Source organism: Budorcas taxicolor, chromosome 1 (genome assembly GCF_023091745.1).
Source record: "Budorcas taxicolor isolate Tak-1 chromosome 1, Takin1.1, whole genome shotgun sequence".
Classification (NCBI taxonomy): domain Eukaryota; kingdom Metazoa; phylum Chordata; class Mammalia; order Artiodactyla; family Bovidae; genus Budorcas; species Budorcas taxicolor.
The window spans coordinates 28817291-28834208 of record NC_068910.1 but is presented as its reverse complement, the minus strand read 5'-3'; the positions used below and the strand labels follow the sequence as shown (position 1 = coordinate 28834208).

General features: G+C 36.1%; 1 protein-coding gene across 1 annotated transcript in view; it reads right to left on the bottom strand.

Annotated features, from left to right (window-relative positions):
* MITF (melanocyte inducing transcription factor) overlaps window positions 1-16918 on the bottom strand; it is a 229850-nt gene that overhangs the window by 88080 nt on the left and 124852 nt on the right. Inside the window, exon 2 of the mRNA XM_052638090.1 lies at window positions 4992-5241. Within this exon, the coding sequence (XP_052494050.1) occupies window positions 4992-5241 (250 nt within the window). The remainder of the gene's footprint in view (window positions 1-4991; window positions 5242-16918) is intronic.

Here is a 16918-nt window from a genome sequence, read left to right as displayed (position 1 = left end):
GAGTATAGATGATTCACAATGTTGTATTAGTTTCTGGTGTACAGCAAAGTGAAGCACTTATACATATACATATATCCCACTCCAGTGTTGTTGCCTGGAAAATTCCATGGACGAAGCACTTGATGGGCTACAGTCCATAGGGCTGCAAAGAGTCGGACATAACTGAGCACACACACACATACACATATCCACTGTTTTTGAGATTCTTTTTCGATATAGGTCATTACAGAATACTGAGTCGAGTTCCAACAAAAATGAGTTTTACAGGGAAAGAAAATTACCTTATGTGAACACAAAGTGATAACAATCCAGAGATTCAAAGGCTCTGTAGAGGAAGGAGGTTTCTAGGAGGATGAAAACATGTTTGTGGAACCTGGAAACTGAATCCCTTTGTCCCCGAGAGAAGATGTGGCCTTGTAGACACAGTGTTTGATCCAAAAACAAAAGGACACCAAAGTTCATAAACAGTCCTGAAACTGATGCTCACAGAATGTTCATGTAAGTCACACTGACCGGTAACAAAAATATATGCTGGCCCATGGACTATGGGATTAGAAGAATTCTCAGGTTTCCTTTCTTATGTGGTCAGCACCTCTAGCAAGATTCCCTAACTAAGGGGATTAAGGCAAGCTGAACTGAGACACACTGCATCTCTTCCCACTTCTTTTGGTCAATATGATGCTAATAAGGTTCTGTGTTCCTGCCTAAATAAATCTGGAAGAAAATCAACTGCATAATGGGGCCTGGGAGCCGTTCCTTCTTCTAATATAACCTGCCAACTCACTCATAACTCCACACACCTTCTTCAAGTTTCTGTATTATACCTAAAGAATAAGCCATACCTTGACAATTCAACATCAGGTAGATTTCATAAATTACAGAGAAAGGCCAGCAATTCGTTCAGCCACCCTCTCCTCCATTAGTGAAATTTCATGGAATATAGGTTGTCAGACAGGGTGACAAGAAAGCAGAACACCCCTCCAACCTGGGTTGCTAGAATCACTATTTAAATGAGATGCCACACCGTAAGTCAATCACCGAAAATTACCAATGTGAATTCAGTTCACAAGATCGAGGGCCCTGGCAAAAATGTGTTTTAATACCTGATGAACAGCAAGCATCACTTCTCATTCTGCAGTAATCTAATTCCTTGGGTTATCTGAGATGATTTGGAAAAAAAGAAAAAAATCTAAAAATAAATTTCTTGAAATTATTTAAAAGAAGATATCCTAAAGTTACCAAAAATATCTATTTTTTTCCTTCAAATTCATATAATCTTTCTCCTAAGGAGAACAGAAAGATTCAATATACAATTTATTCCCAAGAGAATACCTTGGCTTTAAAAATTTTCTAAGGCCAAAGAGAAAAAAGCAAAAAAAAAAAAAAAAAAGGAAGGGAGGCAGAGAGGGAAATCCTTGAAAATTCCCTATACTTTTCTAAATAGATAAATGTTTTCAAACTATAAACTCTTGTTTTCAACTATACACTGTCAGAGTCCATGGAGGGGGAGCAATTCTGATGAACCTGCCAGTTCAAGATCAGAGCAATCAGGTATTTTCATAATCAGTCAGAGTTAGAGAGATGAGACAGGGAAAATGCATGCTTGATGGATGCGTGGATGAAGACGTAGTGGTTGATAATGTGATGCTTCTTCAGCCACGAGACCATGTCCACAAGGCCTATCTCCGGTTCCTCTCTTTGTGTCTAAAAGGAGCCAGGTCAGATTTCAGATCTCAGGTTTGCTTGTCAATAAAACTACCTGTGGCAGAAACTACTTCTACTAATGGTTCTTAATGATATAGTTTGTTAATCCACAGTGAGAAATACAGAGTGCGTATTTTCACTATTGCGAAATATATATTATGCACTCCAGATACTGGTTAATTAATGACAAAGAAGCATCCTTAAATTACAATACCCAATTGAATAGGGCTGTTCTTAAGAAACCTAGAGGATATATCCACTATGTGAATACATACAACAATAAAATTAACCACTCCATGTCACCTAAAATGAAAACCAATAATAGGAATAAAAAAATCATAAATTAATTAAATCAATGTAGAAACCAGAGGCTAATCCTGCAAAGTTTCATGAATTTACGGACTGAATGACAACCATATGGGAAATGAGTAATGCAAATTTCCAATCCCTATGACTTCCAAACACTAGTCCTAAATTTACTAGAAGAGGTCAACAATTTAAAGCATGCTTTATAAACCTTCATATTTTAAGCATAATTCTGCAAAAGAAAGGGGATTAACCAGAAAATACTAATTGAGCTTTTCAAAATCATTCAACGCACCAACAGCAAAAATGTTCGTAACATGGGTTTGTGTGTGTGATTTTTCTATCAAGTTCTTTTAAACCAGTGAGAGACGGGAGCGATTTACCCAGGATTCTCTGGCACACGCTAGACGTCTGACTGCACACATCTACCTCCACTGAGAAGCAGGTATGTTCTGTTCTAGCAACTTAAATCTTTAAAACTTAAATGATGAATTTACTGAGACTATACTATTAGAAAAAAATACCTATTCAATATCATCTGTATCATTATGCATAAATCAGTACACTCGGTGTTACTCCTTGAAAATGTATATTCATAGAAATGTGGGTCAAGATTAAGCAAATTAACTGCTTTTCTATTAACCATTTACTTCATAATATATGCTTATGATTTAAAAACTATAAAAGAGAAAAGAAAAAAATGACCATCTTTCTCTCACTTACCTTTCTGTAATAAATGATTCATAATATTTCCATCCACAAAACTTCCAAAAATAGGCAAACTATTTTTATAAAGTACTAAGTACTTAAGTACTTGAAGTAATCATGTATATGATACTCTCCTTTAAAATGTAATTTGAAGCTCTTAAAATGCCACCTTATATGGAATCATGTTTCTGCTTGGTCCTCCACATAAGGACACTATACAAAATCTGTCTAAACAGCTACCAAACTTACCCATATTGCTATGCCCTACACCTCTTAACATACTTTGCTACTTTATATAACTGAAGTATACAAAGTTAGAGATAAACTAATTCCATATGAAATATACATTTACCATTTGTTCATTTTTATTTAGATTAAGTCACCGGGTTCTAATAATATATTTGTGTTTTAACTTTGGACATATTTCTAGCATAACTGAATTGAGCGATAGAGTTAAGGGCTAGTGTTACCAGGACATAGTAACATTTAAGGAAAAATGGTTATATTATTAAAACCAATTAGTATAGATTTTAATTTTAATCATATCACAATTACATATTTTAAGTAATAAAAACTTTAAAAAATGATGTCCATTTTTCAAATGAAATGGAAATAATGTTTCAACATACTCAGGTAATTTCTCTTTCATCAGATATAATCACCTTAATAGGAACATAGATTTCAACTATTATACTTTAATAACATTACCTTTGATTTAGACATAAACCACTACTAACACAAATCTGTGTCATCTCTTCTAAAATCTGTTCTTCAGCTTAAAAAAATAGACTACTACAGTAAATAAAAGAGACATTTCTCTATAATTTATTATTACTTAATTCATATAACTTTAAATAATCTAAGATACAGCTAAAAAAAATTATGATTCTTGTGAACAGCAGACAAATCTTAAATAAACCTTAGGTCTGTAAAAACCCACTGGTTGCCAATTTTCACCCAAGCAGAACAAAAAGTTTAACGTACAATCTACTTCCAAGAGAAAAACTTGCCTTTATTTGGAAGGTGGGGTACATAAAATATACACTAGGTGTGGCAATATTCAGAACTTCAGTCGTATTAGAGTAAAATTTTCTGCTAAAGCATTGCAATCTTTTTCATCCTAACAGAATTTTAATATTAGTGTCTCTATGACACAGTTTCAGTACTCCATCACTACATTTCAAGAGTCTTTGCAAATAAGAAAAAAACTGGCTTAAATTTTGTTTTTAAAGAATCTCTTTCCTTCTTCCTGGTAGAGATCATAGATTGTTTCCCAATTATCACACAGCATCCCATTTGCTTTCATAGTAAACTTTAAATAGTGAAAGATGTCTTTTCTGAGCACAGGAATGATTGCAAAGACCAACAATGAATCACCCGTGGGTAAAGTTCACTTTGTTTAATGAACAGTAACACTCCGGACTCTTCAGGATGGATCAATTAGGTAATGGGATTTAAAAAATTAAGAAGTAACGAAGTCCCTTTACTTTTCTTTTAACTTCACTTGCATCAGTCACATTCAAGAGTTGGAATGTTTAAAGAAGGAGTACCTCCCAATGTGATTGCAGGACCCATGTGTGAGATGGAATTCTATTCTTAGACTTGTTACAATTTTCCCTAGTAATTAGGAAGCTATATGTCCCGGATAGAATGATGCTAACAAGCTCCTGCCGTTTCTACTGTAGCAAGAAATCAAAGGGACCCAAAACAGACAACTCACTTCAGTTAAAAGATTATGCAGTCTGGTTATTAAAGCTAAACTCTTCTACCATTTTCTATCCAAAGAGATGTTCTAAAAGTCAGATTCTACAGCCAAGATGATTTACTCAAGAAAAAAGAAAACTCAAGAATGGCCATGGAATGTATTTGGGGTGGCGGGGGAGGGGGGGGGGAATATATATATATATACATATATATATATACAAGTTATTAGAAGAGGTTCATTTCAGATAACTTGTACATTTTTAAACTTTCCCAAAGAAAGATGGGAAGATATCATTATAAAAACCATCTATAACCTCCTGGTAATTTCTCACGGGACATCAACACTCTTCCCCCATTTAGTGAGGGTTACTATTAAATTTACAGTTAGTTGGAATCTTTCTTTGGAAATACAAAGCCATGTAGGAATCAATGGAGCTGACATTTACAAATATGTTTCAGATAGGTCAATATAACCAAATAAACATGATGAGACAAATAAAACACCTAGAAAATGGAAAATGCTGAAGAAGAAGAAGGCTTGGCCCAACCAACAAGTGACACTCACATACCTTAAGGACTTCCATCGGCACCTGGGTGGCAGAGGGGAGGGTGGTGGGCACGCTGACGTTTATGGCTGGAGTCTGACTCACAGGCACTCTCTGTTGCATGAACTGGGCCGCCTGCAGCTTCTGCTGCTGCTCCCTGCGTTCCTGCTCCTGCATCTGCTCACGCATGAGTTGCTGGCGTAGCAAGATGCGTGATGTCATACTGGAGGAGCTTATCGGAGGCTTGGAGGCCCCAGGATGCTCCTCGGAACTGCTATGGGGAAACAGAAAAACACACATTGAGTTCCTAATGAGACCTTTCATTTGCATTTTGGGGTATCCTAAATCGCACCAAACTATGAAATGAGCCTGTGCAAAATATAATCAGATCGCAGAGTAGTATTCCACCTAATTGAAAATCAAGAGCTGACAGGATTTAAGTCATCAGTAGTTGAATTAAAATAAGTCGGCTTGATTGCATCCAGGCATTTTTATCATACAGCTTATTTTTTTTGACATTTTATATCGCCTACTCCTCATCACCACCAAATATAGTGCTGCCATATGAAGTGCCAAGAAGCAAGGGATCTTAATGGTACCCGGAGTTTCACACTTAAAAATAATTTGCTTGATTTCCTTTTATAGTCGAATCTAGCCAAATAACTACTCCTGTACACTATCTAAATTCCTTGAAGATATCTAAACTGTTTACTAACACACAATAGTTCAAAGAAAAGGTGAACTCTATCATGGGGAAATTTTTCTACGATACAAGTGAAAGTCATTAAAGAAGCCTTTGGACCAGAATCTTAACACTGAACTCAACCTCAGTCTTCAAGAAAGAGGGCAGAAGACAAGTTAGTTTGGCAACTCCATTCTTCTTCGCCTGGGTTTCTTTGTGCAGTCTTTTCTGATTCTTCTTGGCAAGTCCTATCCAACACGCATTCTATGAGTTCCCCATGAGGCCTGCCTCTAATGGTGCTGGCGTTTACTCTACCCAAAATCATTTAAAAAGCTTAAATACTTGTCACAAGTCAAGAAGAAAGGACTTTTTGATTTTCCTAAATACAGATTTCTATTGTTTATCTTGCTAGATCTATGACATCAACAATAAACCTCTCTCTGCCTTAGTTACCATGTCTGAAAAAGAGGAATAACAATATTTTAACTTACTTATCCATTTATCAAAATGGGAGATGCTTTTAAAATGTCTTTTGTATCATTTATACTCTAAAGGCCTTCCTCTTAGGAATTTTGTGAGGATTAAACAAAATAATGAATGAAATAATGCACACAAATCCCTTAATACAATGAGCGCTATGCAGTACTGCCTCAATAAATGTTTGTTGCTGCAATTACTATTATCTAGAAATTTTGCATCTGGTAATATCATTTTCTTAAAAAAAAAAAAAAAACCAGTTTAGGGCCAAGAATATAAAACCTTAATTAGTACCTGGAAACAGAAAAAAGAGTAATATTTAGGAAGTATTTATATTCAAATCAAAGTTATTCTTCCAGAGAAGTATCTGTACCTTTAAGCTTCTTTCCTTGAATATAAATCCCAATATCATCCTTATCTTCTAACAAAGGCAAAATAAAGCCTTTAAATTATTGACCAGCCTTATAAACTCCTTAAAGATAAAAATTTTCAAATTCTTCAGGTTAAAAAAAAAAAGTACTAAAGAATAAAGAAATGTTTGCATTTCACCTTCACAGAGTTCCAGAAAACTATATAATAAAAATTATACTAGCATTTGACTCATTACTCAGCACAGAAACCTGATTCAATAGACTGTGATAAGTTCATATAAAATAATGCTGTTCATATATAGCCATAAAAAAGGTATAGAGATATATTTATGGTTGTGAATTAAAACTATACAATATATTAAATGTATTGTAATTATACAATATATTAGAAAGGTATGATTAAACTTAAAAAAATGTTTACTACAAGAAAAAGTACAAAGATAATGCTACCCTGAGCTGTTGCTGGAATATAATATCACAATCCTCTAATATTATCAATATCAATATTATCTAATATTATCAATTATCAAGTTGACAATACTATCAACTGATTCAGAAATTTCACCGATAGATAACTTTCCTAGGAAAATAATTCAAAATGTGGAAAACCTAACATTACAAAGCTATTGACAAATTGCACAGTATTCTGTCCCCTAACATGGGCGTGATTATGTAAATTATGAGGGGAGATGTGACTTAAATAATACAAACTTTTAGTTACAAGATGAGTAAGTTCTGAGGATCTAAAGCACAGCATGGTAACTATAATTAACATTACTGCCTCGTACACTTGAAATTTCTGAGAGAGCAGATCTTAAGTGTTCTCATCACACACAAAAATATGTAAGTAACCATGTGAGGTAATTAATGTGTTTCACAATGTATACATGTAAAAAATCATCACATTGTACATCTTAAATAATTTTGTTAATTACACCTCAATAAAGTTGAGGAAATAAATAAAACCATTCAAAAGATTTAAGCATAAAACAGGTTTAAAAAAAGTAAATTATGGACTTCCTTGGTGGTCCAGTGGTTAAGATTCTGCATTCCCAATGCAGGGTACACGAGTTTGATCCCTGGTTGGGGAACTAAGATCTCCCACGCCACACAGTGCAGCCAAACAACAAAAAAAGTAAATTATGATACATATAGATTTGATAATATATCTTTTTTAAAAAATTGCTCAGCACATAGCAAAGTGCAAAATCCATGTCCTAAGACAAATTAAAAAGTAAAATCAAAAGTGGATGTCCACTCTAATCTAGAATAAGTAGAGTATACATATGTACACAAATACACACATGACTAGCAAAAGGATGAGAGTTGCCAAAGTGGGAGTGGGATTATAGGCAAATTTCTTACTCTTTACTCTTCCCCTATAAACGATAATGTCAACATATTTTTTCAGTGGCAGGATATATGCCACGAATTTGAAAACATGAGGAACATGAATTAACTTATAAGCATGAAAAAGTGACTTGAGTGATCAAAGTCACCATTTGGCTGGAAGAGACTAGATCCATCCTAGACAGCATTTTGACAATAGGATAGGGAAGTGCTGACTTCTATCCAGCACACTGGTTCTTTTGGAAGTCTTCAGCATCCCAGAAGACTTAGACCCTCTTTCCTTTATAGTTTCCTATAGATATACAAAGACTGAAAATGCTAATACCCGGTTTATTACTTTCATATCATGCATTCATCTACACCATAAAAATACCCCATCATTTCTCAAAAACACTCCATTCACCTGCTCAGATTCTGCTAAAAGAGCACCAAAAGAAAATGCATTTTCTCACTTTTGAGTATGTGTTCAAACGTACTTTCCTAAACCCAGAAAAGAAGGCTATTTAAAAATAAATAAATAAATAGATGGTCTTGCTATTCAAAGCCTGTCAGGTTAAAACATTCCCAGAGAGACTGATCCTTTTGATAAAACAAGGAGCAAACCTTTGTGCCTTGGCAAATGCAGCTGTGGAAAAATCGCACTAATTAGCTGCTCAAGACAAGCCATTGGCTGTGATACTGGGGGGAAAAAAATCCTTTCAATTAACAGTAAAGCATTCTTGAGACATCTTAAGTTAAAATTACTAGTCATCAAACTCTAAGGCTGCAGACTTTCAAATCAACAACAGTATCATTTAAAACATTTACTGAAATATCCTATTAGGAAAAAAATTACATATTTATACGGTAGACCCATATAAATAAATTAAAACCCCCCACAAAAAAAATCTAGCAAGGTTCAGCTAATTGACATTTGAATAAGTCTTCTCAAAGAACAAAAAGGAAAAATAGTCACTTCACTGCACCCGTACCCTACTGGATATTTCCATGTTAAAGATGACTCTCAGATTGTCAGCTTTCCTCGATCTTTTAAACATTACTTCCTCTTAGAAATAATTGAATCTGCAATTATCACCCTATCGACAAAAACAAAAATACCTACACATCAAAATGTTAGCAGGTCACATGAGCAAGTTTTAAACTCAAAGTCAAGTTTTATGTGAGAACATTACAGGTAGCCAAGAGCTTATTTTTCAAATGAGGACCTGATGCTTCAACTACTACTAATAAGAAGAGTTGCCTCAAGGTATTTAGTTTTAAAAGCTGACCGAACTCATCCAGGGCCCATGAACCTCAATGTGCATTAGGTAATCCTAATTTCATCAGTCTGATTCCTTTTAATCAGATTATTTAAAGGTCATTTATTCAACAAATGGCTATTGAGGGTTTCCCCTGTGCCAGGTGCTGGGAATACCTGGTTTCTAATCTCAATGAGTTTAAAAGGCAGGGTCGTGTAATTTTTTTTAAGATGCCTTAAAATTAAGTCAGTTATCTAGATTATCTAGTTCCATGTGGGAAGGTATATATCTCACCACAAGAAGTCACCCTTTGAAAGCCAACTGAAGGGGAGGCAAATGCCTTAACTGGCACTTACCCACATCACTAAGACCAGGCAACTTCCCTGAAAACTGGGAATTGCTCAGTGGTGACTCAAGGAGTATGGCCATCAATGGGACACAACTTCTGGTTGAGCCACTGCTGAGCAATCTGATCTTTAATGAGCCACTCAACTTCTCTGAACCTCTCCAAAACCCACCTCCTAAACGTACAACAATGACTGAGGGAGCGAATGCCAGCTAAGTTACAGTGATAACACACCAGATAGAACATGGACACTTAGCTAAGTAGCCATAAATATGACGTGAGTTCCTAACTTGATGGCTAAACTTACATTTTTAACCTTCAAAGCCTGACCCTTCTCTGTGATGATAAGAGACATTTGGACATGTGCTCTGTGAATCACTGGTATATCCCTAAATTCAAAGAGTTAATTCCTCTGCCTTCACCAGCGACTTAAATATATCAGAAATCTCATAAAATTCAGTATCTCGCCATCCAAACAACACTTGCCTGACCAACCCTCACCTTTCACGGGGATGCCAATACCCCTTCACCAGATCTTAGGAATCAGTCTTTGGTCTCCATATCACAATCATCCAAGACATGAATCTGGCTGTAAGCTGCAACTTAGCTTCTAGGTTCAAGGAGCTGATGAACTTTCCCTTGCCTTACCTTTCGTCAGTTCCTCAGGCAGAATACAGTCCTGGCCTTTACTAACCTGTGACGATGGCCAAGTCAGTCAATGTCTTTGAGCTTTGGTTTTCTTTATTTATAGATTGTTTAATACATTTGCCTCTTGGGATCAGAAGGAGGATTAAAATTTGTAACAGAGGTAAAAAGCTTAGCACAATAACCAAAACACAATTCGGATAAACTGGAACAGAATTTAAAAAAGTAGTAGTCAGAAAACACGAAACCATGAACAAGCTACTTCTTTTTTATGCAATAAAGTGAATTTTTATAAGCCTGTATGCAAGCTTGGACCATAGCATATCTGCTTTTTAAGATTTAGGCAATCCCTTTTTGATTCAGAGAATTTGACAAAGTTTGAAGGGGTGGAGAGAAGATAATCTATCCTGCAATTCACTCACAAGATATAAAGTAAAACTCCTAGTATTTTTTTTCCAGGAAAAAGGAATCTTCATTATAATCATTCAGTTGATAGAGCTCAAAGCCTAGCATCTGCCTGCACTGGATACAATGTTATTACATCCAAGAAAGCACAGTGGCTGATGTTCACATAGACAGTGAAGACACAGGAAGGCATGATAATTAACCTCATGCACAGGTAAGAAAGCTATGTCAGAGATAGGTTAAGCTACTAGGGTTTCCAAATGCAGAAGGCTGACTGCCACAGGATCAGCTGAGGACCCTGCCTAAAGTCAAAATGCCCAGGCTCCAACCCAAGAAATTTTGACTTCAGGTTAGGTAAAGCCCAGGAATCAGTATGTCTACAAAAACTATGCCACTGATTTTGATGCCAGGTTTGGAAACTTGGACACCCAAGATCGTCCATTTGTTTGGTAGGAGTACTGGGACATGAACTCACATCTTTGATTCTTAGACCAGAACACTTTCTTCCATGTCTGAGGAAATGCACATTCCATTCCCAGCCTCTGATAACTCCGACAAGAGCTCTGAAGAGTCCTTCTGATGCCGAACCCAACATGTGAATGGAAGGAAATAGGAAGGACCACCTACTCCTGCCAAATGGGCTATAAAACCAACAAGACAAAAAAATCTGTCCAGATACTGCCAATGAATCATTATGGTTACAACATAACTATTCTATCATAAGGAGGATTACATAAGAACCTACAGGCCGAACCTACAAAAGTGCTGTTCTGTCAGCAAAAAGAGATTGTTAAGAGTCTTTAGAAAGTAAGTCCAAAAAAAAAAAAAAGAAAGTAAGTCCAAGTGCATAAATTACCAAAGTAAGAGTCAGTAAACAGATATATCTTTTTAAATGGCAGTATGGATATCTAACATTTTAATATTTATTTTATTTATTTGGCTGTACTGGCTCTTTAGTTGTGGCACATGGGATCTACTTCTCTGACCAGGGATCAAACTTGGGCCCCTGCACCAGAAGTACAGAGTACTAGCCACTAGACCAAGCAGGAAAGTCCTAGTATTTAATGTTTTCAAAGGATCAGTTATTTCCATTATCTTAACCTTTACCTTCTTTCCAAAGTCATTGCTCTATAAGTGTAGAGATGACTTTTTCATCATGTACGGCAGAAGCAAGTACCAATAAGAATATATATTGGTACTTGTCTATATGATATATATATATATATATATATATAAGAAATATATGGTGTATCTGATAAATGATATATATGATAAACATATATCTCATTTAAAATAACTGAGAGTATAACTCATGTAAATGTGAAAGTACCAGATTTCACACTTTGGCTTCAAAAGTGGAAATCTTGTGGACTTCAGCCGTCACCAACCTTGGTTACAGTGGTCAAGAAAAAAAAAAAAGAAAACATGCCAAATGCCCAGCTTTTCCTGGTAACACTATCAGCTCAGACAATAAATGCTACAGGTTTCTGGCACAGAGGAAATAAAAAGGCTTGCGAAGTGCAGCTTGTCTTTCTCCTCTTCTTTCCTTCAACAAATATCTGAAGGTCTTCCAAGGGCCCTGTTCTGCTAGACATGAGGCCGGCTTGGTATCCAGAGAGGACTGCACGCCCATCCTCTGGAGTTCTTTACTCTTTGTTGTGCATAAGGAGGAAAGTGTTCTAAAAAAGCAAGAATTGCCAAGTTAAAAATCCAAAATCGTCACTTTTCAACACCTGGAATCCAATTAGTTTGAAAGAATCGTAGTCTCTCTGAATCTATTTAGGATTAATACTCTTTAAGCTGGACCTTCGACAGACACCAGTAAGAGTAACTTCAATAACTGATGAGATAAAAATCAAAAAGAAGCATTATAAGACTTATATCAGTATTTGTCAAAGAAACATAATAAGATACCTAATATATCAACATTCTTCAAAAGAGGGTACAAAAAAAGATTCCCTGGAGTACAGGAAGAAAAGATTGAAATTTATATAAAATTTACCCATCATTTTTATTTTCTATTTTTATACATGTTGTATATTATAATATTGGGCTTTCCTGGTGGCTTAGACAATAAAGAATCTGCCCAGGTTTGATCCCTGGTCAGAAGATCCCCCGGAGAATGGAAAGGCTACTCACTCCAGTATGCTTGCCTGGAGAATCCCATGGACAGAGGAGCCTGGCAGGCTATAGTCCGTGGGGTTGCAAAGAGTCAGATACAACTAAGCAATGAACACACACATATGATAATATAGCATCAGTATAGTGACACATGTATGAAATTTATAAGTAAATTAAAATATGTTGAGAGAGCCAGCTTGAAAAAACTTACTTTAGGAGATATGGCCCAAAATGTCTGAGATCTCTATAATATTAGCCCAGTGTTCTTCCAGGCAATATTCACCATCAGATTTTTTTAAAGTTGATTATATGCACCCCTCCCAAATCGATTTTCTTACTTCTATACATTCCAACCAAGGAGTATCTGTTACTGAAAGCTATTTTCAAACAAGGACATGAGGGTGCCATTTCCTCCTTTTAAGGCCACAACTGTCCTCCATTTCCCACAGATGCCACCATGGCTTTCCACACTCTTCACTCTCAATTCCTTTCTAAGAAATTATTTCTGGCAGCCTATCAAAAGGTCATAATGCAGATAAAGTAGACAGCCCCACACTCAACCCTATCTTTCCTATCAAGCTGCATTTCATTAGATCACACTCTAGAATTCCTCTTTACACTGTCCAACCGTAGAACCTCATTCACATCTAGATGCCATATTTTAAAAGACTCTGAAAAATCCATTCCTTACAAGGTATAAGTAATTGATATGGCATAACAATATAGCCCACTTAGAGCAATTTAAAAGGAACAAACTTTTATCCAAAACTATAGTTGGTAAAGAATCTGCCTGCAATGCAGAAGACCCATTTTCTATCCCTAGGTCGGCAAGATTCCCTGGGGAAGGAAATGCAACCCACTCCAGTACTCTTGCCTGGAAAATTACATGGACAGAGAAGAACCTGGAAAGCTATGGTCCATGGAGTCACAAGAGTCAGACAGAACTTAGTGACTAAACCATCAAACCACCATGACAATCTAATGAGAGAATTCAGACATGAGTGTGAAGTAATTGGAAGGATCTTTTTAAAGACTCAAAAGCCTTCTATCTCTACTCGAACAATCGCCCCAGTCACAGGTATGCTCTGTCCATGTGTCAAGATAGCAACACAACAGGTGAGAGAAGATTCAAAAGCCTTAGACTGCCATCACTTAGCAATTACTACATGTCTAGGACATATCAACCAAGATGCAAAGTTTGCAAAACTGTAAAAATCAAGACAAAAGTACCAATTATGACCTCAGGAGCAGTGAGTATATGCACTTGTCATGGTCTAAAAGCCAGCCTTACAAACAGTGGTAATGATTTATGACGATCACATGTTACTTATGCTGGCTCACCATCCTGTCTCATTTCCTTGAGAAAGTACCCTAATTCCACCCTGAAAAACCAGCCCCTTCACTTTCCATTCATGAGGCAGGTTATGGTGGTGCTACTAACTCCAGACCTAGAAACACAACATGGGTTTGATCAATCAACATACCCATCGAATGGGCTTGTACTCTAAAATGATCCAATAAGAGGCAGCCCAATGCCTCTGACTAGAAGTACTGGGGTAAAAGACCTCTATTTATACTAAGGTTTGAAAAGATGGTAGGATATAAGTCTGGAACTTCCTGGACCTATGTGGAAAGAAAGGCAAACTAGAGGAAACAGTGATGTGAACTGCAAGAAGGAACCGGGGCCTAGAAAGAAGGAGGAGTATAGAGGAAGCCAGCATGTGGATGACAAAGAGCATCTGGATCAAACCATCCCTGAAGCCTTATAACCCTGGACACCAGATACACTGATGTACAAGGGACTCTCAATCTCCATTTCTGTTTAATCCAGTTGGATGTGCTCTGTCAAACCACAGTACATTTTTGTGTCATTTTAGAAAATATCAGTTATTTGTTAAAAAAAAAAAAAAATCAATGTTTTGGCTTAAGAGCTATAACTGAAACAATCTAGCTACCCATTCTATTTTGCCTTTGTTTTGGCTGGTACACTGCCACTCACATTTCCCACCTTTTCAGGGGGTAGACTGGCTTCATGCCTAAGTTTTGCTAGTGAGACTTCAGCAGAAAGATCACGTGGTTTGTTCAAAGATTCTTCCTAAAGAGATACCCATTTTGCCATCATGTCTCCTAGAAGTTAGTTGTAATGGCTGCAGGTCTAGCAGCCACTTTGGACCATGAAGATGAGACCCAGACTTAAGCATAGAGCTGGAACGTTCCTATCCCCTCATGACCAGACAGAGCTAGCTCTATGAAGGCAGAGATTTCTATGCTTTATTCAGCAGCACCTAAATTCCTCAGTACCTAAAAGAATATTTAGCACATAGTGGGATGAAATAAATATCTACCAAAAGAGTAAATTTGGTATCGCTATCTTAACAAATAACCCACCTCCTAAAATCAGGTAACACTAGAACCTTAATGCTGGAAGACCTTTAATAAAAACCATTGCTGGAGTCATCCAGTGACAGAGAACAGTCTTTTCCCAAAAATCTCAGTTCTAGAGACCAACTGCATTAGTTTAATTATAAGACAAACTTTTCCTCCATATTTTAAGGTTTCTCAAGTCAGAATATATCACATATATATTTTTTTTTTTAGTAGTAGAGCTTTCTTCTCCCCTAAGCAGTCATCTTATCAACAATAGTAAATCAGATACAAGGAAACCCATTTGATGGACAAATACTATGACACTGGATTAGTCATAGCCACTCAAAAGCACAAAGGAGGTACAGTTTGGATAATTCAGAAATCTGAGCATTGGAGAAATACAATTAAAAGGCCACAGGAAGAAACACCAATTCAGTCAGTATCTGAAATGAAAATCCATTGAGTGGAAAAGAGAAAAGCAGAAGCCACGTACCCAGAATACCTCTGTTGAAATTCCAGCTCTATCGTTTCTCAGCGATAACACGTGGCCAGGATCTTTCACCTGCCCAAACCTGAATTTTGTCATCTACAAAATGGAGGTAGGAGAAAAGTACTTTTGTCAAAGAGCAAGTATGAGAACTGAATATGCTAATGCAAGTAAGATTTTTAGGACAGTAGTCAGCACACCCTGCAGACAGTAGTAAGTAAATGTTAGGCAATGGATTCTTCTGTGCTGGGCTTGAATTCCCAAATTGGTACTCTGAGCTTTCTAATAACTTGGAACTATTGAAAACTGAAAAGTTATTCTCTAGGAACCCAAATTCTTATAAGGCTGCCTTCTGCTATAATGTTTCTTTGCTTTCCTAGAGGAAAATACAAAAGAAACAATTAATTCACAGAGTGTACCCTCCCCAAAAGAAGAGGCAAGAAGAAGTTAATGAGCAACAGCTCAGTGAACAAGTTTTGTCAAAGATATGAGCTAAGAATTTCATTCTGAGACTTTATAAAGGGAAGCATGGTCCTATGGCCAGTATTTTAGTCAACCAGAAAAAAAAGAAATCAATTAAACAAAAGTAATTGAAATTAAGCATTATTTTGAATATAAATTCAAGGATGACATCACTACTATCCTAAAGCTAAATGGCATGCTTTATCCATTTATAACATCCATTAATTTGCTTAAAAATAATATTTCAAAAATTACTAAGTTATGGAGGACATTCTTGTGTGATATGAACCACAGAGAACTAACTAGTATCTGATTTACAAAGGATAATATTATAACATTTCTAACCTAATGACATTTTAAATACATAATAATGTATATACTCTGTTCATAAAATGTTCTATCACTTTAGAGAGATGAGTAATTAAACTGTTTTAATGACATATACAACTTAAAAAGTCTATAAAAGCAAACCATACAGCAAAAATAGAACAAGACATTAGAAAACAATTTAAATAATTATAAAGTCTTTTAAAGATGTATCCACTGAACATTAGGAATTTTACCACAATTACATTTACAGGAATTTTATTTTTTAAGAATCAAATTCTAAAAATAGTTCTGCTACTTTTAGTATTTTTCCATTATTCTTGCCGTCTTTAAACACACCTTCACAAGCTGCTGAACATAATGCTTTTCTGACTTAATCAGAACCTCTCTCATGACCCAGGAACGTTCAGTAAATAATTATTAAGCTCCAGAGGCGGCTTTTGCTTAAGTTGATTTGCTTGAATGCCTATTCACTTAGGGACATGGCTTTTAGTATTGTTTTCAAATCTTATCACCTAACATTGAAAGTAAATATTGAAGAAATGGCGGGGGGGGGGGGGGGGGGGGGGTGTGTGGAATAGGAGAAAGCTGTGATCCATTTAGCATTTCTCCATCTTAGTATTTCTTTGAAAGTGCCAATTTCAAACTCGTTCTACATTTCTATGCCAGATAG